This window comes from Oryzias latipes, chromosome 12, assembly GCF_053564925.1.
Source record: "Oryzias latipes strain Hd-rR chromosome 12, Olatipes_Hd-rR_3.1".
NCBI lineage: Eukaryota > Metazoa > Chordata > Actinopteri > Beloniformes > Adrianichthyidae > Oryzias > Oryzias latipes.
In genome coordinates this window covers 3927401-3950000 of record NC_136248.1, presented here as the reverse complement: position 1 = coordinate 3950000, position 22600 = coordinate 3927401, and the positions used below count along the sequence as shown (strand labels likewise).

Genomic DNA, 22600 nt, shown 5'->3' with positions numbered 1-22600 from the left:
CGTTTGACGATTCGGATCATTTCGTGCTCTCCCCATCACGCGTGTATTTGAGTGAACACTATGTAGCCGAGTTCAGGCTACAGCGAGCAGCAACGGACTCGTTCCTGTCAATACCTGTGGAGGATCCTTGAACCTATTAAGCTGTAGATGAATTGCATCAACAGAGACGAGCAAACAGGATGTTCAGAATCAGACAGAGAGAAAAGGAAAACCCTGTGTTCAGATGACTCGACGTGTTCTTCAGGAGTAGGAAGACCTGAGGTCAGCACAGTTCACTCGGTTGATCAAACAATGCAGTGGGACAAAATAGGCCTGGTGTGCTAAGATTCCCCCAAATTAGGCTCGACAGTAGAATCTTGTTTTGGATAAGACTGATTGTGCAAACAGCAGTATTTGAATGAGAATTGTATCTGTATTATAATCTGCAGTTTGCAATGCAGAACAGAGAGTAGGGGTAAAGCGGAGGGAGTCTCTGCTGCAACAAATGAAACGCTCTGCAGATCTGAAGATGATCTGAAGTCGTTTGTTGGCTGTTTTCTGTGGAATGAGCTTTAAGGAGGGACACTCAGGCCTGTGCACACTCTGCAGCTGATAATCAGCTCTGTACTGATGGTGGACAGCGATGCAGTGAGAGATGAGGACGGATTGAGGAAGGGTCAGGGCTGAGATGAAGGAGGGGGGAGTAAACTGTGCATAGAAGAATGTCCAAAGTTAACATGTAACACGAGAAAAAGGAAAATATAGAAAAACGTAAGTAATGTCGGCTTGATAGCAATAAATGCTCAAAAATTAAACTTAGTTTCAATCCTCTGGCTTTTAGGCATATTAACGTGAGCAGAAACAACACTCATCTCCTGATTGGAATAACATCTGTATGAACTTGTGTTACTTTGCACAAATGGCTTTTTTCCCACAGGAAGCTGTATCACCCCAACAACGCCCTGCTTGGCATGGCCATCATGCGCGCGGGCGTCACCCTCTGGCACGCGGGGCAGATCGAGGAGGGTCACAGCCTGATCTGCAAAGCCTACAGCATCCTGATGGTGACCCACGGTCCCAACCACTCCGTCACCCGCGACCTGGAGGTGCTTCAGCCCCGCCTCCACGCCGTCTCATGCTCTCGGGTATGGGTGACCTGACAGAGAACTTTCTAAGCTTGATCTTTGTCCTGTTTCAGAAAATGCGCACACAAACGGAGCAGGAGCTGAAGATGCTCCAGCAGAACACGGAGGTTTATCCCCCCAAGAAGCAGAACATCAGCAGCTGCAGCACAGACGGTGGTGCCAAGGCCTTCCTCCGTGAGCAGTGAAGAACAGGAGGGAGGAGCTCTTCCTCCTCATCCTCATCCTGTCTGTGAACCACAGCGGCGTGAAAAAAAAAGTGCAACTGTCTGTTCGTTCCTGATCAGTTGAAAGCGAACAAAGTGCTGCAGAAATAACCTTAAACAAAGGAATAAAGCTGATTTGCTTTTTGAAAAGTCTTGGCAGGAAATCGTAGAAACACTGAAAAAAAAACTGCAGACTGCCAAACAATAGTTACACATTTGATGAAAATGTTACCTAAGGAAAATAGTTGGTAATTCTTTTGTCTTTTGGGGTAAAAAAAAAGGTTTTAAATGAATAATAAATGTGCTTTGAAACAACACTCATGTTGAAAATGTTTGTTCAGAAGAAAACGTTCTGAATCTCTTGAGTTTAACATTTCTATTGTCAAGAAAAAGCTGAGAACAAGAAACTAACTTTAATCAGAATTATTCAAATGTTACCTTACCCCTCATGCTATCTTGTGGGGTCAAAATGACCCGATCCTTACATTGACGTGTTCTCCCTACCATGACAAAGGTGGAAAGATTTCATGTAATCCATGGACACCAGTGAAGATCACAAATCATTGAAGAAAAAAGGTTCAGAGCACTGTCTAGTGGGTCTAGATGACCCAACTCCTAACTTTAAAATGCCTTAGAGGCACGTTAACATTGGGAGTGGGGTCCAGATGACCCCACTCCCAATGTTAACGTGCCTCTAAGGTTAGAAAAGAAATGATCAAATCATTTACAGAAACGCTTTTCAAACTCCCAGACTGAGGCTGGTTCTGCAGTCGCTGTCAATGTCAGGAAAATCTGAAACAAAAGATTGGTGTCCCTCTTGAGGTCTGGAGTTCGATTCCCTGTCTCAGTGTTGTCAAAAGAACTGAACAAAGATCAGCATGAACGTAGCTTTGAAGCTCAAGAGATCTGCAAAGCTGCAGAACCTTAACCCGTAAACATGTAATATTTCACTTTTAAAACTCATATTATTGGCAGATGATACAAACATATTTTACTCTACAGACAATATAAAGGAAAAGAGTAAATCGGTGAACACAGAACAAAATAAAATAAAAACATGGATAGATTACAACAAACGGTTTTTGATCCAAGACAAAACCAAAGTAACGATTTTAGTAATTATGTTGCCACGGCAGCCGTCACTTAAAATCACATCAGACACATTCAAACTAAAGTGTTAAAAGTATTTCAGTTATCAATAAATCTACATAAGCTAGGTTGGGCTGTGGCAGCCCCGTGACCCTTGAAGGGATACAGTCAGTTAAAAAACTGGATGGATGGAATAAATCTAAGTAGACCTGTATACAAGAATATAACTTTAGATATTTATTGTACTAGAGTAAACCAACAAACTAACCCTAACCAAATGTTTTATCTAAACCAAATGTATAATTTACGGACTAGACTAACCTTAACTAACTCACTGTAGTCAACTAACTAACAATATTGAAATAACTGAGTTATTACTCAACCAACCCAAACCAACTAACTGATTAACTCACCTAACCCTTGTGCTATCTTAGATGACCCCACCCTTGCATTGACGTGTTCTCCCTACCATGACAAAGGTGGATAAAGGTGGAAAGATTTCATGTAATCCATGGACACCAGTGAAGATCACAAATCATTGAAGAAAAAAGGTTCAGTGCACTGTCTAGTGGGTCTAGATGACCCAACTCCCAACGTTAAAGTGCCTAGGATAGCACAAGGGTTAAACTAACTAACTGAAGAACCTTAACTTACTAATGAAGCAGGGAGCTACTGGCTTTCTGTAGTAGCCTCAACATTGCACATACAGGCAATGAACAACATACCAACCAAATGTAGCACACCGACTGACAAACTAGCATCACTAAACTAAATAACTAAGTGACCAAAAAACTGACGGACTCACTCATTAACAAACTCACTAACCGACTAACTAGCCTAATTAAGCAACTCACCAACTAACCAAAAAACCTAACTAAAAGATCTGAAGTAATTTACCAACATACACAAACTGACCAATCAACTACCCTAAACCAACTAACTGACTAACCCTAACGAACTAACCTTAACCAATTAACACACTAACCTGGATAACTGAGAATGAGAACTACAGCAACAGCACCCCCTACAGGCCGAGCTGGTAGTTCCCCAGAACAATGGATCCCGAGAGGAAACACTGGAGTAAAAAAACATCAATATAAAGAAGAAAAATTATATAAAAAAAACAATAAAACAAAATGAGATAATAATAATAATGGCATTAAAAACTATTAAGACATAACCTTAAATATAAAGTATATGATAAAAATAGTAAAAAGGGAAATTTACATATTTTTTACGTCCTTGTATTATTATTTTTTACTAAAAAATGAATGAAATAGGGAAAATAAATCAATAAATAGATAAAGAATGACAAAAGTCATGTAAAAGCCAGATAAAAAAGGTGGGTCTTGAGCCTTTCCTAGAAAACCTCTACAGTCTCTGGGGCCCTGAGGTTATCTGGCAGGCTTTTCCACAGGCGTCACCGTGTGTTTTAGTCCTCGCCTTAGGGACAGCGAAGTGGCCGGTGCCAGAGGACCGCGGGGGTTCATACTATAAAAGGAACCAAACGAACTAAAAGTTTCGTGTGTGTCTCCAGGTGCCTCCTCTTCGTCTCCTCCTGCAGGTGGAGGTGTTTTGGGATTGACAGCAAGGTGCGGACCTGTGAGGATCTCCTGGTTCTGGTCTTTCTGTCGAGACCAGCTCTGCAGCTCTGATCCGGGTCCTTAGGTGTCCCATTCCCTTTCCTGCGTGCACTTTTCAGCTTGGCCCCTCTAGTTTGCTTTATACAATGGCTGGCTAACTAACTAACTAACTAACTAACTAACTAACTAACTAACTAACTAGCTAGCTTGTGTTCCAAAAAAAGAAAATTAAAAAAAAAGATGTGAAACATGAAAAAGATTTATTTAAAGTCATTGGGGGGGCGGGGGGTGTATGACAGAGATTTCAAAGTGGGACACATCAGGCCCGCTTTTGACAGAACCAATGCTCTTCCTCGTCTCTGAACCAATCATTCAGCAGAACTGAGGCATTTTATTCTGAAAATCTAGATTATTTTTGCTGTCTTTTCTATGAAGACACTTCCTGTTTAAGGAAAACCAAGTGCGTCAGTTTTTCTTCAGTCCGGCGAATGCAGACCTGCAGGCTGACGTTAGAACGGGACAAAAGCAGCTCGGCGCTTCTGAGCAACAAATATAATCCATTTTCAAATATTATTCAGCGAAATTTTTTTTTGCTTTTTACAATAAAAATTCAATTTGTATTGAGTTAGATTCTGTCTCAGTAAAGTTTGACATATTTCTGATTGCAATAAGGATAAAACACGAGTCCAGAACAAGGTCTGCTGGTGGTGCGTGCACACTCGTGCACGTAGTCCTGGGCCTCGGCAGGAGAAACATGGAAGCTCACAGGTTAAAGGTCATCCGCAGTTTGTTGAAACCTTCATCTCTGACAATTTGAACAAAGCAAAAACGCCATAGAAAGAACAGACGAATGTAAACATTAAATAGAAAAGTTTAAAATCTTCCAGCATTTCTGTCACAGCGTCCTCGGGATCAAACAATAAAGTGACGAGTGTGAGTCCTGAGAAGCCCCGCCTCCTCCTACGTCTCATTGGACGACGCAGAGCTCGGTGTTGGTTTTACTGCGGGCGTCTTCGGCACCGTCCGCTTCCCCGAGGCTCGGGTTCTGCTCCCCCCCGAGCGCCAGATCGCCTGAAGGAGGCTCCACCTTCTGCCTCAGCTCCATCAGCAGCTCCCTGCCATCGCTGGGGGGCAGGTTGCCCAGGAAGTACTGGGGGGCCAGCTCCACCAGCCTGCACAGAAGACAGGAAAAGACCCCGATGAGAAGGTGGTGGAGCTAGTCAGGAAACCAAAGAAGTAGCTCCAAATCCATCTGTGAGAAGCTGTTTCTGTCCTGGGGGGGACATTTCCTGATCAGGAAATCTGGAAACTTTCTGCTGCAGGGATCTCTGCGATCCTCTAAGTCTTGTTGGTGAAACTTTTCAGAATTAAATGTTGTTAAATGTTCTTTTCAACCCCCCCCCACCCTTCTTATTTTTATTATGAACGCACACTGTGGAGGCCATTTTCCCGCTTATACCATCGTCAGATTTTAGTGCTTTATTCTTGGTCTTCTATTCTATTTGGCTTAGGTCGCTTTTTTCACAATATATGCAGATGATCATGATGTGTCAAATAAAGCGTCAGTTCAGAGAGAACGTTCACCTCTTACCGCTTGTTTTTGTCCAGATGATGAAGCTAAAGTTTGTTTTAAAGAAGCAGTGATACAAAACATTTAAGTTATGCGACCGGAACTACTTCTTCTTCCTTTATTTAAATCCACACCCAGCAGCCAATCAGAATCCAGTATTCACCCAGTCCTTGGTATAAAAAACCTATTTAAACACTCCAAATGTAATCATGCTGCTATAATGTCTGCATGGTCGATTCTTTAATGATGTTTACATTTCTACAAAGTTAATGTTGCCATAATTGCTCATTTGTGTTTACATTTTGTTGTCATGATGCATTCTTTGCGGCTCATTTATCTTATTTTAATGTTTTTACCGTTTTTACCGTTTTTTATGTAACTTTGAGCTAACTCTGTGGCTAACTCTAGTGCATTGGTAGCAATGCTTTTATTGTGAAAGGCTCCTATCAAATAAATCAATACATGTATGGTAGGGTCATTTAGGGTCGTGGTCTCACATCTGCGGGTGGACCTCCGAGGCGATGCGGATGCAGTTATCGCTCGAGACGGTGAACTCATGGTACAGGACCCAGCTGGGGGGGGCCGGGCACGGCTGGAGAGACAGGTAGGAGGAGAACGGGTGGAGGTGGGCCACGTGGCGGTGAGTGAGGAGGAGGTAGTTGCCGGAGCCGTCCACGTCGTGAGCCACCTGGGGGCAGAAGACACAGCGGCGTCTTTAACACGCAGACGGACGGGGATTCTGCCCCCCCACCCCAGACCCCGATGCTGACTTTCAGGAAGAAGCCTGAGATCAGCGCGCGCTTGATGTTGGTGCAGTTGTCCTGGCATCCGAAGGCGGGGGGCGACACGGGGAGCTCTATTCGCTGCATGACCTCCAACAGCTCGGCCCGGATGGCGACGGCGAGCCGCAGGGCGCCGTGACTCAGGGCGTTGGCCGAGCACCAGGCTTCGTCCTGGTTATCTGAAACGGGGAGACAAGTTGCCATGACAACGGGGACGCTCTGCACAGAACTCGGGCCGCTCCAAACCCCGGGGAGACACGTGAGCCAACAGCAGTGGCGTGCAGTGAGGTTGATGGCTGGTGAGGCACCGACTCCTCTGGAGTCAGATTTACAATGAAAGAACTGAATATTTCAGCATTCATCCAACAGCAGGAATACTTTATAAAATACACACAAGAACATCTCCGTCCTACAGAGAATATTTCTTTATAGACATGGATAGAATACTATTCTTGTGTATACATTATTCTTATGTACTGTAAACAAATTAAAAGTCTACAGATGTGTTCCGCACACATTTGACCATCAGTAACTATTTCTGGTATTTCTGCAAACTTCAAATTCTGGAGCTTTAATCCGTGTTATTGAATATTGTCTGTGAAAATGATCATAAAAATAATTATTTTAAGCCTTAAATTTAGTTTTCAAATACTTACATTGTGTCCTCTCACTGCCATGTTATTTTTAAAAAACAAAGATAGATAAACATGTCTTGTCTTACTTTCTGACTCGATGCACCGATCCTTCTCCACAAAAGGCTCTATGATCTGTTGGAAAAGTCTTCCTTATTTTCCTTTAGTTTAATAAGTTAAAGTCCCACTATCGGTCACACACCTCCCTGGGGGAGCGGTGAGCTGCAGACACAGCCGCGCTCAGGAACCATTTAGTGGTATCAACCCCCCAATCCAACCCCTTAATGCGTGAGTGTCAAGCAGGGAGGCATCGGGTCCCACTTTAGAGTCTTTGATATGACTCGGTTAGTCTCTCAATGGAGAAAGACGTCATTAGTCTGTTCTGTTTCTACTGCACCAGCGTATTTACTGTCAGCTCACGTCTGCCCCCTGCTGGCGAGGCTCGCCTCATCAGCAGTCTTTTCTCCGCCCTTAAAGTCAGCGCTCTGACCACACGTCTCTCTTAACCCTTGTGCTATCTTAGATGACCCCCCCTTCCAGTGACGTGTTCTCCCTACCATGACAAAGGTGGATAAAGGTGGAAAGATTTCATGTAATCCATGGACACCAGTGAAGATCACAAATCATTGAAGAAAAAAGGTTCAGAGCACTGTCTAGAGGGTCTAGATGACCCAACTCCCAATGGTAAAGTGCCTAGGATAGCACAAGGGTTAAGCTGAGTCATGAGGTGAAGCGCTCCAGAGCCTCACCTGGAGTTTCCGCTCCGTATGAGATCACGCGACAAGTTCAGCGATTTTAACCTCAGAAACTGTGAAAACGTGTCGAATCAACTTCAAATGTATCTTTAACACAGATCAGTGGAAAATAATATGATCTTAATGTACGTTTCTCTATTTTATCACAATGACTGGTGAGGCCGAGCCCCACTCGCCTCATCTGACTGCACGCCACGGCCCACCAGACCCGTGTCTCCTCGTGGGAGTTCTGGCTTTTGTTGGAAGCTTTATTGCACGTACGCTCCATGAAGGCGTTGTAAATATTGACGAGGGTCATGTGATCTCCCTCTGCGTGCAGGAGGGGGCGCCAAAGCGCGACGGCGGCCTCCTCCCCGCCAGGTTCGGGCGCCACAAAGCAGGACGGGGCTGCGGAGAGACAGGAGAGTTTAGAGGCGGCTCTAGGGCAGGAGGGGAGGGGGCGGGGAAGGCCGCACTGACCCGTCAACATGGCGCCGATCGTCAGCAGCTCGTCCACACAGTCGTACTCGCAGGCGGCGATCAGGGCTTTGGCCAGCGGGGGCTCCAGCGGCAGCTCGGACATAATGATGCCCACCTCTGACAGGTTCCCATCGTCATCCAGAGCTGCAAGATAATCCAGGTCCTCCAAGGCCTGCATCAGAGCCTCAGGGGCTGCGGGAGGGGGGGGCAGGGAGGCAGACATCAGAAACAAGGCCGCACCCCGTCTGCGCAGCCTTCTGGTATTTCAGAACGATGGAAGACAATGTGGGAAGAAGCTGCTGCTGGTCGTTAATCTGTGCAGATTCTAATCCCTTAGAGAAAAATGCAGGCCAGATCCGTATGCTCGCTGCATGGCGAGAGATCAGACAGAAAACCTCCTTTGATCAGTGAGAACGTCGCGGATGAAAGATGGCTGGATCTTACACCATTACAATGATCCCAAGCATCACCATGGCAACGAAGGAGCAGCCACATATTAAGCATCTAAAGGTTGTGGAGTGATCTCTCATCAGATTGTGGTTCTGACCTGTCCGTGGCGTTGTAGGTTAGACTTTCAGAAGAGCATCACTGGATTTGTCTTTTTTTTGAGTGACATGTTGCTTCCTTTGTGCACGTGTGTTTGTGTGCATGTGTGTTTGTGTGCATGTGTGTTGTTTCTGTGTGTGTTTTCCTAATAACAGACCAAAGCCTGTCTGTCCTGCAGCTGCTGTCAGATCTGGATTTGAAAGTCTTCTCTGCTCAGATTCTGCAGAAGTTTGCTGTGTTTCTCTGTTTGTTTCTCTGTTTGTTTGTTTGTTGAAATGCTGAATGCTCCTCTGCTGCCTTTTAGTTGTTTTTGGCAGAACCGAGCCCAGCTTTGAAGTGACACAGAACCTCCTGATGGTAGAGACGGTACCTGGGCGGTCCAGAAACTTGCACTGCCCCATGTCGGCGATGTCGAGCCTCTTGAGCAGCAGAACCAGGTGACTCAGGTCCTCCTCCAGAACCCGGGGGCGGTGAGCCTCCTGCATGCCCCCCTCGTACAGGGCGCGTGGGTACAGGCGGACACACAGGCCTGAGGAGGACAAGGCGAGAGGATTCATCGATTCAGTGTGGTCAGAGGACATCTGCGTGCTTTCATGGGTTCAGGTGCACCATCTGACGGGGGAGGGGGGGTCAGGGAAAACGCCATCGCCATGGCGGCAGAGCCGGCGTACCTGGGAGCCGGCTGCTGACCCTCTGAGCTCTCATATCGGCCTGGTGTTTGCTGATGGTCGTCAGGACCTGGGAGTTTGCACGGATCTGAGGGTTGTAGACCTGCAGAGGAACACAGCAGGAGGGGGCGGAGCTTCATAATGCAGAATTTGGCTTCATTTCAGTTCTTCTAGGGAACTTTCTGTCTGGAGGGTGGATCTCATCGTCCTCTGGCTTGCTGCAGCCGGCGGTTCTGCAGCTTCTCTGTTTGCATTCACTCACTCGGCTGCTTGAGCGTTTTTTCTCTGGGTTTGTTTAGCTGCTTCCAGAGTTTGTGTCCTTCACATTTTTTTTGATTTATATATGTTTTTTAAACTTTGACATGATGATAATCTTCAGACCAATTTAAATGTCAGATCGCAGCCTCCCTCCACATCACAACATGGTCATCCAACAAAACTAAAAAGCTTTAAGTGGTCGTTCCTTTCTTCGAGTGTCGAGTTTAAGAACCGTCCAGCAGCGAGTTTGACGTGCGGACGCAGGATTAGATCCTGTTCCAGACTGACAGATTCCCCATGATCTGTTCCTGGATCTGTTTGGATGGATGTGTGATGTGGAGCTCTGGACGGTGTCTGAGGGACTTCTTCATTTGGAAAAGGTGAGACAAAAAACGGCATCAGTGTGGACGGAAAACTGAACTCTGCAAGTAATATTGAAATGTTTCAGGAATGAAAAACTGGTCTCTGCCTGCAGAAGATGGTTCCAGATCAACATGTGCTGAGCTGCACAGAAACCTGGTGGTTCTTGGTCCAGGACTCATAAATGACCCATGTTTGTGTTTTCTTTGTTTTGCTTTGATTTCTCTTCTTTGAGTCATTTTTTCATAACTTCAATTTCTTGCAGGATGCACCCTTCAGTGCAAACGCTGCAGCTTCTCTAAGAAGACGAGCCTCCTGGGCTCCTCGTGCACACTCACGGTTTTGAGCTGCAGGCCCGTGTCCACCACATAACGGATGTCCTGCAGTGAGAAGGAGGCCTCCGCCAGGGTGTCCGTGAGGATCACCCTCCTCCTGATTCCCGGGTGTCCGGCCTCCTCGCCCACAGAACCGTCGCTCGCCTTTGGCGCAGATGCATTGGGGTCCGGTTCGTAGACCCGCTGGATCAGCCCGCCTAGTCCAGAGTGCAGGGGGAGGATCCGGAGCGGTCCGAGCTGCGGGCTCAGAGCCACGCTCTCCTTCTCCAGCAGAGAAACACACTCCTCAATTTCCTGTTCAACAAACACAACAAAGTTGAGAAGGCGCCGAGGTAACCGTGACTCAGTCAGCGTCAAAATCCTGGTATCAGAAACAAGGATCAGAGAACAGGATCAAAAACCAGGATCAGAAACCAGGAACAGAAACCAGGATCAGTGACCAGGATCAGAAACCAGGATCAGAAAACCAGGATCAGAAACCAGGTCTCCCAAACCAAGTCTCCTAAACCAGGATCAGAAACCAGGATCGGAGATCAGGATCAGAAACCAGGATCAGAGACCAGGATCAGAAATCAGGATCAGAAACCAGCGTCAGAAACCAGGAACAGAAACCAGGATCACTGACCAGGATCAGAAACCAGGATCAGAAAACCAGGATCAGAGACCAGCGTCAGAAACCAGGTCTCCCATACCAAGTCTCCTAAACCAGGATCAGAAACCAGGATCGGAGATCAGGATCGGAAACCAGGATCAGAGACCAGGATCAGAAATCAGGATCAGAAACCAGCGTCAGAAACCAGGATCAGAAACCAGGATCAGACACCAGGATCAGAGACCAGGATCAGAGACCAGGATCAGAAACCAGCGTCAGAAACCAGGAACAGAAACCAGGATCACTGACCAGGATCAGAAACCAGGATCAGACACCAGGATCAGAGACCAGGATCAAAAACCAGGATCAGAATCCAGGATCAGAGACCAGGATCAGAAACCAGGAACAGAAACCAGGATCAGAGAACAGGATCAAAAACCAGGATCAGAAACCAGGAACAGAAACCAGGATCAGTGACCAGGATCAAAAACCAGGATCAAAAACCAGGATCAGAAAACCAGGATCAGAGACCAGCGTCAGAAACCAGGTCTCCCAAACCAAGTCTCCTAAACCAGGATCAGAATCCAGGATCAGAGACCAGGATCAGAAACCAGGAACAGAAACCAGGATCAGAGAACAGGATCAAAAACCAGGATCAGAAACCAGGAACAGAAACCAGGATCAGTGACCAGGATCAAAAACCAGGATCAAAAACCAGGATCAGAAAACCAGGATCAGAGACCAGCGTCAGAAACCAGGTCTCCCAAACCAAGTCTCCTAAACCAGGATCAGAAACCAGGATCAGAGACCAGGATCAGAAATCAGGATCAGAAACCAGCGTCAGAAACCAGGAACAGAAACCAGGATCACTGACCAGGATCAGAAACCAGGATCAGACACCAGGATCAGAGACCAGGATCAAAAACCAGGATCAGAATCCAGGATCAGAGACCAGGATCAGAAACCAGGAACAGAAACCAGGATCAGAAACCAGGATCAGAAACCAGGATCAGAGACCAGGATCAGAAACCATGATCAGAAACCAGGATCAGTGACCAGGATCAGAAACCAGGATCAGAAACCAGGATCAGAATCCAGGATCAGAGACCAGGATCAGAGACCAGCGTCAGAAACCAGGATCAGAAACCAGGATCAGAGACCAGGATCAAAAACTCGGATCAGAAACCAGGATCAGAGACCAGCATCAGAAACCAGGTCTCCCAAACCAAGTCTCCTAAACCAGGATCAGAAACCAGGATCGGAGATCAGAATCGAAAACCAGGATCAGAGACCAGTGTTAAAGACCAGGATCAGAAACCAGGATCAGTGACCAGGATCAGAAACCAGGATCAGAAACCGGGATCAGAAACCAGGATCAGAGACCAGGATCAGAGACCAGCGTCAGAAACCAGGATCAGAAACCAGGATCAGAAACCAGGATCAGAGACCAGGATCAGAGACCAGGATCAGAAACCAGGAACAGAAACCAGGATCAGAGACCAGGATCAGAAACCAGGATCAGAAACCAGGATCAGAGACAACCGGTTTTCTTTAGAGAAATCGGATTTCTTCAAAACCACTTGACAAAGATGCCCTTAAAAAGAGGAGCAGCTGGATCAAAGGAGAAACGGCTGACAGGAGGATGCAGCTGAGCCCACAGAGGGCGGAGCCTCGTGTCCGACCGGCACGCCCATGGCGATGTCAAAAAGCTAACTTGAGAGCAGGCAGTGATAGCGTGTCCATGTGAACTCTGACATCAAAGTGTAAACACCCCAAAACTGTTTACATGAACAGCAACATGCTGCAACATGTGTAGACGGTGGAACAGTCAAAAGCCTTGAAACTGTGAATTGATTTTGTTTTTTTGACATTTCGAACACATCTCCTCCTTCCGTGGATCTCCTCCTGCAGGTGAAGCATCAGCATCACGCTGCAGTCGCTGATGTGGGATTTCATATGGACGTTTGGATCCTAAAGCGCTCACCATCCAACTCCTCGTTTGGGACACACAGCAAAGACTGAAGCTAAAGCAACCCCCCCCCCCCAGAGGAAGTGCTGTGTAAAAGCGATGGAGGTGTACCTGTGCGCCGGACACAAACACCAACACGTCTCCGTCTTCTTCTCTGCGGTGGAGGTCCAGCACCATGTGACAGGCAGCAGCCACGGGCTCCTTCCCCGCAGACAGCTCCCGATACAGAACCTCCACGGTCTCCTCCCTCCCCTGCGCTTCATCCTCTGTGGGAGGGGGCTCACTGTCCAGGGTCAGGTGAGGGACGGAGGGCCCGAGGAAGGCCGCCAGGCGCGGGGCCAGGGCGGGGTGGCTCAGCAGAACCACGTGGAAGTTGTGTGGGCGCTGGCGGCAGACGTCGCAGAGCAGGCCCAGCAGCACGTCTGTGGGCACAGTGCGCTCCTGGAGCTCGTCCAGAACCACCACGCCGTACTGATGAAGCAGCGGGTCTGACATCATCTCCTCCAGCAGCAGAGCGTCGCTCACAAACCTGAGGGGGGGGGCAGAGTTGCACACCGGCACGACGACTCAGGAAGACGCTTCAAACACAGAACCCCGCTGATCTTGATTTCCACTCTGACCTGAGCAGGGTATCGGGGGTGCAGCCGTCATCATGGGACACCCTGTATCCCACCTCCAGGCCCAGGCTGAGGTCCATCTCATCGGCCACACGCAGAGCCAGGCTGACGGCGGCGGCTGAGCGGGGCTGCGAGCTGCAGACCAGACCGTGGGAGAACTCGAAGGACAAAGCGAACTCCACGCACCACTGAGGCACCTGGGAAACGAGGAGCAGAGCACGGCTGAGCCGCAGGCCACAGAGAGGAAACAGAGGAGCAAATGTAACCTTTGACCTCTTCAGACCCATGCTCTTGTTTGTCCTGTTGGTCAACTACAGTGGTCATATGATCCAAATATAATGTGATGTCCACACATGTGCATGTCAGGTCTAAAGAGATTCCATAAAGTGAAAAATGGTCTTTTTGGTATTTTTAACATGTTCTTGTGGCATTTGTGTCATGATGACGGACAAAAAAGAAAAGAAAGCCTAAAATTGCATTTCTAAATATTTATTCAAATCGTTAAAGAGCAGACAGAAAGACATTTGAAAAAGAGCTTATTTGGGACAGAAAATACTCTGGGAGGAGCCACAGCCTCCCTGCTCTGCTCCATTCTGACCATCCAGTCAGACAAATAGATCCAAGAACGTCTTTGTTTTCCTGGTCTGAGCTGGAATCCGGACCAGAACTGGAATCCGGATCAGAAGTGTACGGCTGAACAGCTGATGGGAACGCTTTGAAAATAGATCAAAAGATGACCCGAGTGCGACTTTAACATAACTTTCACGTCTGTGATCCCCCAGTTTCCTTCCTGAACTCTCACCTGTACTCTGGGGTTCAGTCAAACATTAAGGCATGAAGCATCCCGGTAACGGTTGCCATGACGACGATGCAAGAAGATAGGGGAGGAACTGCTGCAGAACAGTTGGATGATCAGACGGGTCAGTGAGAGCAGACACTCCCGTCTCAACAACACATGTTAACCTTCACCAGAGCTCGCCTCCTTTGAAATGATGAACAGGTGGAGCTAAAATACTTCCCTGTTTAACCACTAGGGGGGGTGTGTGTACAAAGTCCCATCATGTTTCTGTTTTTTTAAATTGTATACGAAATGTTTCCTCATTCTACTGATCTAAACTGAACAAAAGCAGAACTCTTGATACAACTATAAAAAATGGCTTTTGTTGCTGCACAGATTTAAAAAAAGATCCAAAAGAAATTTGATCAATGGATCCAATGAATTCCTATTTGGTGATCGCCAACTATAAAACCCATTTTTGTCTTCACATAACCTCAAACTGATTTTTACTGATGCTCCACTGCATTGTCCACACAACAGAAAAACAATCACAACTACACAATAGCAGCTTCACAACATCCTCAAACCACCTGAGGACAATGTGGAGTTCAATGTGACATAAAGAAAAATGGACGTTTACGTGGTCCAGTAGAACCAGTCTGACCAGGAGGAGATCCCAGAACACATTCCAAGATAAAACTGTTCCACCGTCTACACAAAGGCCGAGATGTACATCTTTGCTTCTACAAGCTTCAGGGAGTTTGTTTCATTCAAGTCGAAAACTTTGTGAAACTTTAGGAGGAAGAAAGTATTTCTTCACCTCAAGAATTCTGAACAAACTAGAGACGTCTGGACACAGCAGACCAAACAAAATAAAGATGCAACTTCAAAAATATCCAAATCCAACAGAGTAAAAGTCAAATCAATATTAAACAACTCCACTAACATTTGAAACTCTTCTGACGGCCGAGTAACACAGCCACTATGTACATTTAGCGCATATTGCACGGATGGAAAAAGGTCATACGTGAATATGCGTGGAAAAAGTGAGAAACACTGTGGTCTTTACGGGATTTTCACAGATGTTTCACGAATGAACCATGTTAAAACAACGGAAGACGTACAAATAAACCACGCAAAGAGCCCGCAACATAGAACCTGAACCGTGCGTGATTAGCACTGTTTGTATGCAATTTATTAGCGATTCCTGCGTCGATTAAAGAATTTGAACATGATACGTGCATCATATACGGGATATAAAAGTTAGACATCGGAGGTTCAAGTGTGAAAAGTTCGTTAGACATACGTGGAACGGTCGTGGAAAGACACAAATTTGCTTATGCATCTCGCAATTAAACGCAATTACTTATGTAATAACTCCGTATAAACCACTAAAATACGTATAAACTAAAATTTAGAACAGCTCCAAACCGAATTCACGTAAAGACCTGTCAGCCGAAACCATCGACGTACTTCTGCGCCAACGACAAATGACGACCACAAGAAACACTGATGATTTACATACATCACGCATGCATCACGGAAGACCGGAATCACATTTGTGGAAAATGCGCAAAATGTACGTAGTGTCTGTTGCAACACGGCCTTTACTGTTGTGAAATAAATGTTTATTTCAAATAATATAATAATAAAATAATTCAGAAATGTTTGTGTCGTTTTGTTCATTTTTAAATTGTACGGTAATTTTTTCTTTCATCTTTTTTTTAGCCCAACAGTTTGTTATTTTTATTTCATGAAAACTTTTTTCAGCAGAAAGCCTATCTGTCAGTCAGTGAAAAGTGGGTGTGGCCTAAACACTAACCGGAAACACTGGACCCTGGAGTTTCAGTACCAAAAACCTCCAGAACCTTTGAGAAAATGTCACTGAAATGATTCCAGACGGCGTCCGTGGAGGAGTGTCTATTTGTTCCCCCAGCTGGACGCAGTTACACAAAATTCACCAGAACTAGTGACTTTTACCATCATGCTATACTCACAGACCACACAAACAGCCATGAGTGGTCAGCTAGTCTCCACCCACTTTTAAGTGAGTGAAAAACTATGTAGAAAAAAAGTAAAACTTCAGGGTAAAAACAAAGTTCAGCATTTAAAAAAAAAAATGTTAATGCTGATTTTTAATTATACACTCCCCCTTGCGACAACATGAAATGTAATGTATAATATTAGGGTCACTATTTTCATGAATTGCTTTGATTTGGTTTGCTTATTGAGTTATGGACCCTTTGGAGCTCCATGGTGGGGATCGGGGGTGGAAGGTTGATTATGCGGGTTTGTTCTCATTTACCTGAGAACGAGGTGAATCTTCTGGCTGGTATGAAACTGAATGTAGGTGAAACCATCACATGCTGGTAAGTGACCACCCAGCAAACAGGTTTCCAATCGCTTCAGTGTGAGAAACAACAAACACAAATGACACCAGGTTCGTTAAAAACCAGCTCTGACAGAATTCTGGTGTTGTTCTTCTAGTCGCAGCTGCATGTGATCCATAACCTCCATGGTTCTGGTCAGCAGAACCTTCAGGACTCGGAACCCGCAGCTGCACAGGCTGACCTTAACTCTATGAAAGGTCAAAGTGTTCCAACACACAATCCAAACCTCTTATTTAAAGCTCTTTGTGTCACACGGAGCCGTGTGTGCAGACTCACACACCTTTGCACCTGAAGGCCCCACACAGGTGCGGCTAATGTCTCCCTGACTCCGCCCCGACTTCAAACAAGCACATGACCCAGTTTATGGGAATCACATGACGAAGCTGAAGAGTCTCTCAGTCAGCAGCGTTTAGGCATAAGTCCAGCATATTTGTAACTTCTACATTTACAGTGGCTCATTTGTAATGATAGTGGTTACCATAGCAACAGACAGCTGACTGATGCACAGTAAAAACATTGGGCTTCTTAAAAAGACGATTGTGTTATTTTATTCGATCTTTGTGCACGAGATAAGGCATTGATGTTTAAAATCAGCAGATCAGTTTCCTTTTAAAGCAAATTCTTCAAACTGTGATGTAGAAAATCAGGATTTGATCATTTGATGAATGCACATTCCATCATGGTTCCGCTTAAATCACCGTCAACTCTCGATCAGCTCAGCAGAACTGGGACTTGAACAAAGAGATAAAAGTTAGGTCGAATCCGAATTCGTCCCCTGCTGCTCCGATTGTAGAGGCATTTTGAGCTGTAGTGGTGTCCAAAATGGTTTCTTTTAAAGGAAGCCGTAGCGACTTGGGGCTGGCTATCCCTCCACCAATAGGGTGATCTGTGGCGCGCTTGTGATGCGGAGGAGAAACGCTGAAGCACAGACGTTTACATTTAAATGTAAGTAATGACTTTTTAAATTTATAAAACCAATGTTAAATATTTTACGAGCGCTGAGAGCTACGAGCTAACGTAGATGACCTGCGACTACTGATGATGTCATCAAGTGGTCGGAATTTGGAGACGATCTTTATATCCACACCTCTCCGCTCGGAGGGATAAACGTAGAGGTTAGGGTTACCCCAAAGGGGTAGGGAAAGAATTCAGCCTTAGTGAGACAAAGAAACCAGAAAAAGATTCTACCGTCTACATGGACTCACAAAGGGGAGACAAAAGAAAGAAGAACAGATCCCTGCAACGGATATCAGTAGACGGAGTCATCTGCTCCAAACCTGAATTAAATAAGAACCGCACCTGCATCAGACCATGACTGAACCAGGACCAAATCTGGATCAGATTAGGACTGGAGCAGTACCTGCTGGTCCTAAAAGGCAGAAATCCCATAGACTTCTATAGAGAAGTGAAGGTTATTCAAATTAAAAACTGACCAATCAGATGCCTCAATAACAGTGGGTGGCCTCGCATCAAACGGTTGATGCGTTTGATTGACAGATTCTCCCAAGCCCACTTTCAGTGGAGGGGGTGTGGCCTTCTAACATGTTCACTCTTGCTTGGAGAGAGTGGTTGCCATAGAAATGTAGACTTCGGTCGAAGTGGACCAGACCAAGCAAGGCTTACTGAGAACATCTGGTTCCAACATGGCGACGGACGCGTCGCAGAAAAACTGCAACTGTACTGACTTCATTTGGTTAGAACCAGAAGAAAGACATTTTCCCATGAGTGATGTCACATGCAATCCGTTCAGTGCTATTATACATTCTATGGTGGGTATCTGTGTATCCTGAGCTGTGATGTCAGACCCTCTGAGCTGTGATGTCAGACCCTCTGAGCCGTGATGTCAGACCCTCTGAGCTGAGACCTCATGTTAAACCTTGAAGTCTGCGTTCTAATGCTGCAGGTAAACAGGCTCCAGGACACACCTGTCTGCTCTCATCCACACACGTGAATGTCATTTTTGTCATTCCAGATGTTCCATCTGTAATCAGACTCCTTCAGTCACAGCAGACGTTTACCGAGTCTGCTTCTGCTGAGGGGTCTTCCTGGAATAAAGTTGGAGATCATATTTCTGAGATCAATTGTTCAGAGCATCAACGCATGAAACTGCATCGCTGGCCTGAAAGCACACTGAAGCTCCGCCCCCCAAGGCCAAAGAACGCTACACACAGAAACTCAGATCCCGTTGGGTTGAATTGTGATCCAAAACAGAGAGGATGGATATCAAGCCTGTTTCAGAGGTAACTGTGTCAGCCTTTGTTTATGCAGCCACTCAAGCAAACGACACACACACACACACCCACACAAACACACACAACCACACACACATCCGTTTTTAGCTCCAATTCTGACTCACATCTTTCCAGCAGAGCTTCTGTTGTTCATTGCTGCTAATTTTTCATCTGTTTTATTTTGAAATCTCTCAGCTGAGGCTCCAAAGTAAAACCTTTTTCCCACCGTGACCTAATTCTCTCTTTCCTGATTGGCTGACCAAGCGTGTTTATGTTAACTTCTCATTAAAGATTCACTCAGATAAAAATCTTGTTCTTGGTGTTTTTAACATGTTCTTGTGGAATTTGTCTGATGATGAAGGACATTTAGAAATTATTCTTAAAATGTTTTTTCTCAGTATTTATTCACTCAAAATGTTATAAAATCAGGATCAGAATAAAAAAATATCGTTTGAAAAAGAGTGTATTTATTTGTGGAGAAAATACGCTGGACGGGCGACAAGCTAACCTGCTCCGAGCCCAAAGCAATGGGGAGCGGAAGTGGGGGCGGGGTTTCTCTGCACCAATAGCCCCGCCCACAAACATTTCTGATAAACTCCTGCTGCTCTATCCCAGAAAACGACACAGGTTTTTGATGTTGCCTAAAATCTAAAAGACCACTGGGAACGCGTCTATAATGGTTAAAAAAAAGGATAACAGCGGTTCTTTAACTTGGACCTGCTACTGACAAAAGAGGGCGGGGTTTGGGAGGGGCATTTACACACAAATGACTGCAGGTAAAGAAACACCTGCAGTTTCAGAAAAGAGACCCGTGGAATGATGGGGATTGGAAGGATTCGGAGTGTCAAGAGCTTTTTTGATAAACGGAACTGAGTGTGGCGAGTCAGACCTGCGTGCTCTTTCCCGCCCCGCCGGCGGCGCTCAGCAGCACCATGCTGTGGCCCTCCATGCTCTCCAGCAGACTCTGCCGGAGCCGCCACACAGGAAGCCGCTGCCTCTCCTCCAAAAGGGCGTAGTACCGCGAGGAGAAGGGCAGACCGTCGTAGGGGTTCACTTCCAGGTCTCCTAGTCCCTCGCCGTCCTCCCCGCCGCCATCCTCGCCGTCCTCTAGGTTCCCGGACAGCAGGGAGGTCACAGACAGGGAGTCCAGGGCTGAGGGGGGGCGCACCGGCGAGGAGGGATTTGCTGATGGGGTAGACATCCTCAGGTCAGAGATGGGACTGGGTCTTCCTGCAGAGACAAAGAAACAGACTCATGCTGCATTCTTCCATCAGGCGCTCCAAATATTCCTCCGGGGGGGGGGGGCTCAGACATGCGTGGCATTCAGCAGACGGGCCCCCGCCCCAATGCCGCCTGAATGCCTCACAGAGCGCATTCTAACCTGCAGCCATTGAACGTCCATCCGGTCATGGAGGACAGTCTTCAGGACCTTTAACCTCCTTCGTGTTTTTAGGCGTTTCCTGTTTGGAAAGTTCCTTCCTGCTTCTTCTTCTTCTTCTATGGTTTCTCTCATATTGACGAGTTTTTCAAAGACACTAAGCTGTTTTACGTTCACTGACATCAACAACCTTGAGCTCTTTGACAGATCAGAACTTCAGCAGAGAGAAGAGTCTTCACTTGTTCTTAAAGTTTCTACTCATTCACATTTCATCAAAACTAGGCCTGCGAATCAGGAGGATTTGTTGACATCGCAATGGCAGTTTGTTCAATACGCGTATCGCAAAAGACGACCTAAACTGCGGTAAGCAGCTAAATGTTGACGCACAAGCACAGAGGGAGAAGCCATTGTGTTTTCAAAATCACGCTTCCTGCATTGTTCTGAAATGTTGTCCGTGTTTTGGTCGGTTCTACCAGAGAGGAAGATCCCTACTCATTACAGGTTCTCACCTTTCCGGAAATAACCTATTTGTTGTCTTTTGTTTTGCTACTTGTTCATGTATTTCACGTCGTATCGTCATGGCAATATCGATCACCGATTTATTTACAGTTTGGCCTTTAAACCATTTTTATTGGTCACAAAAATGTTTCATTTTGTCGGTTTCGGTGGCGCTTTCAGCTCTGTTCACTGTCCGTGGTGCGGCATTGGGTCAGGTGGAGGAGCGGGTCAGCCATTGATCAAAGGGTCGGTGGTTCAATCCCCCACCCCCCCTGCCTCCAGTGTGGCTCCACTGGTGAGCATGGATGTCCCGGTGATGGGGGGGGGGGAGGCCACGCCTCTCTCTGTCAGTAGTCAGCGGTGGTTCCCATCACCAGGTATGAGTGAATAATAGATGCACAGCCCCATAATAGATAATAGACAGTGTAGCCGCTTTGAGTGTCTGGAAAAGCAAAGAAACATCCGAATCCATTAGTGTTATTAGTTTTGTTCTTTCTTTAGTTATTTATCCACTATTATTAATAAAGGAACATATGATGGTGACTTTTTCATCTTTTTGTGTGTGTCTGCATTAAACTCAATGTTATCATTCATCTACCCAGAGTTTGATCAATATCCTAAAAGGTCATTTCGTTTTTTTTTCGACTATTGAAATATGGGGGGGGGGGTCAATATTAGTAACAATATTAACAAATGTAACTAAATCGTCGATACAAGCGTCTGTCAGCATTGCTAAAATGACTATATAAATGTTTTTACACTATATAAATGTTTTTACATGACTTCTTGAGCCCCTTAAATGCCCCCCCCCTCCCCAGACTCATTTGTAATCCCCCCCAATAAATGGTTGTGGCCCCATCTCTGGGGCCCAAACATCAGTCTCATGTGATCTACTGTTCATCTTCATAGACATTTATGAAAACACATTTGGGACGGTCTGGTCTGAACTAGTTTGATGCTTCTTTTCTTCCTGCAGGTCTCTGGACTCTGGTCTAACCTGATGAACTACAGACCGGGCTGAACCTGAAGGTCAGCTCCTGGAGGAGACCTGCAGGTGTTGGCACAGGTGCAGCTCCTGGAGGAGACCTGCAGGTGTTGGCACAGGTGCAGCTCCTGGAGGACACCTGCAGGTGTTGGCACAGGTGCAGCTCCTGGAGGAGACCTGCAGGTGTTGGCACAGGTGCAGCTCCTGGAGGAGACCTGCAGGTGTTGGCACAGGTGCAGCTCCTGGAGGACACCCACAGGTGTTGGCACAGGTGCAGCTCCTGGAGGAGTTCAGGCCTCCTGACTGTCAGGATCCAGATTGGAACCATGAAGGAGGAAACACGAGAAAAGAGGAGGTGTAGCTTCAGAACTGATGGTCTTCAGCCTCCAATGCCCTGCTGGATCTGAATCAGCTGATCAGCCACGGGTGGGGGCGGGGAGGGGGGTGACTTGGCGCTGCTGGAAGGGGTCAGGTCGATGGGTGGGGTCAGTCAGCGCACCTGTGTGGGGTGACCTACCGTAGTAGGTCTGGTCGGTGGGTCGCGCTACGGATGGACCCTCTGAGAGTCATAAAACGGCCCCGCTGCCTGGCTTCACGGGACACCAAGGGCGCGTCAGCCGCCCGTGATCATCCGGCCGCCTTACCTGGGACACATACCGGCTCAGGTGAGGAAGCCCCGCAGACACGGCGCGTCACTCCGGTTCTCTCCTCGGCTTCCGTTGAACATCCCGGGAAAGAGCGGCGGCTCCTGCGGACTGTCTCCGCCGGAGAACTGTCACTTCTCCCCGCTGACGACTA

The 22600-nt window shown here is 46.6% G+C and overlaps 2 protein-coding genes across 3 annotated transcripts in view; one reads left to right on the top strand and one right to left on the bottom strand.

Annotated features, from left to right (window-relative positions):
- The window catches only part of smyd1a (SET and MYND domain containing 1a), a 9730-nt gene extending 8086 nt beyond the window's left edge, over positions 1–1644 (top strand). Inside the window, exons 9-10 of the mRNA XM_004073609.5 lie at positions 917–1085; positions 1178–1644. Coding sequence (XP_004073657.1) covers positions 917–1085; positions 1178–1309 — 301 coding nt within the window. The 3' untranslated portion in view covers positions 1310–1644. The remainder of the gene's footprint in view (positions 1–916; positions 1086–1177) is intronic.
- A 2598-nt stretch (positions 1645–4242) lies between these two features.
- Positions 4243–22600, bottom strand: dqx1 (DEAQ box RNA-dependent ATPase 1). Of its 2 annotated transcripts, none has more exons than XM_023960592.2 (12): positions 22460–22600; positions 19831–20171; positions 13546–13739; positions 13037–13454; positions 10368–10658; positions 9415–9514; positions 9114–9272; positions 8198–8389; positions 8000–8125; positions 6340–6530; positions 6067–6257; positions 4243–5171 (listed from the first exon to the last, which is right to left on the bottom strand). In XM_023960592.2, the coding sequence occupies exons 2-12, from the start codon at positions 20140–20142 to the stop codon at positions 4967–4969; spliced, it is 2379 nt and encodes a 792-aa protein (XP_023816360.1). In that variant the 5' UTR covers positions 20143–20171; positions 22460–22600; the 3' UTR covers positions 4243–4966. The 2 variants fall into 2 exon arrangements, with proteins under 2 accessions (XP_023816360.1, XP_023816359.1); XM_023960591.2 differs by having other exon boundaries at positions 22447–22583.

Coding starts and splice junctions, on each gene's coding strand:
- dqx1 (XM_023960592.2), bottom strand. CDS start 20,142: ATGTCTACCCCATCAGCAAATCCCTCCTCGCCGGTGCGCCCCCCCTCA. Junction 10,659..13,036: donor TGTTTGTGTCCGGCGCACAG/GTACACCTCCAT, acceptor TTTGTTGAACAG/GAAATTGAGGAGTGTGTTTC. Junction 8,390..9,113: donor CAAGTTTCTGGACCGCCCAG/GTACCGTCTCTA, acceptor CCCCTCCCGCAG/CCCCTGAGGCTCTGATGCAG.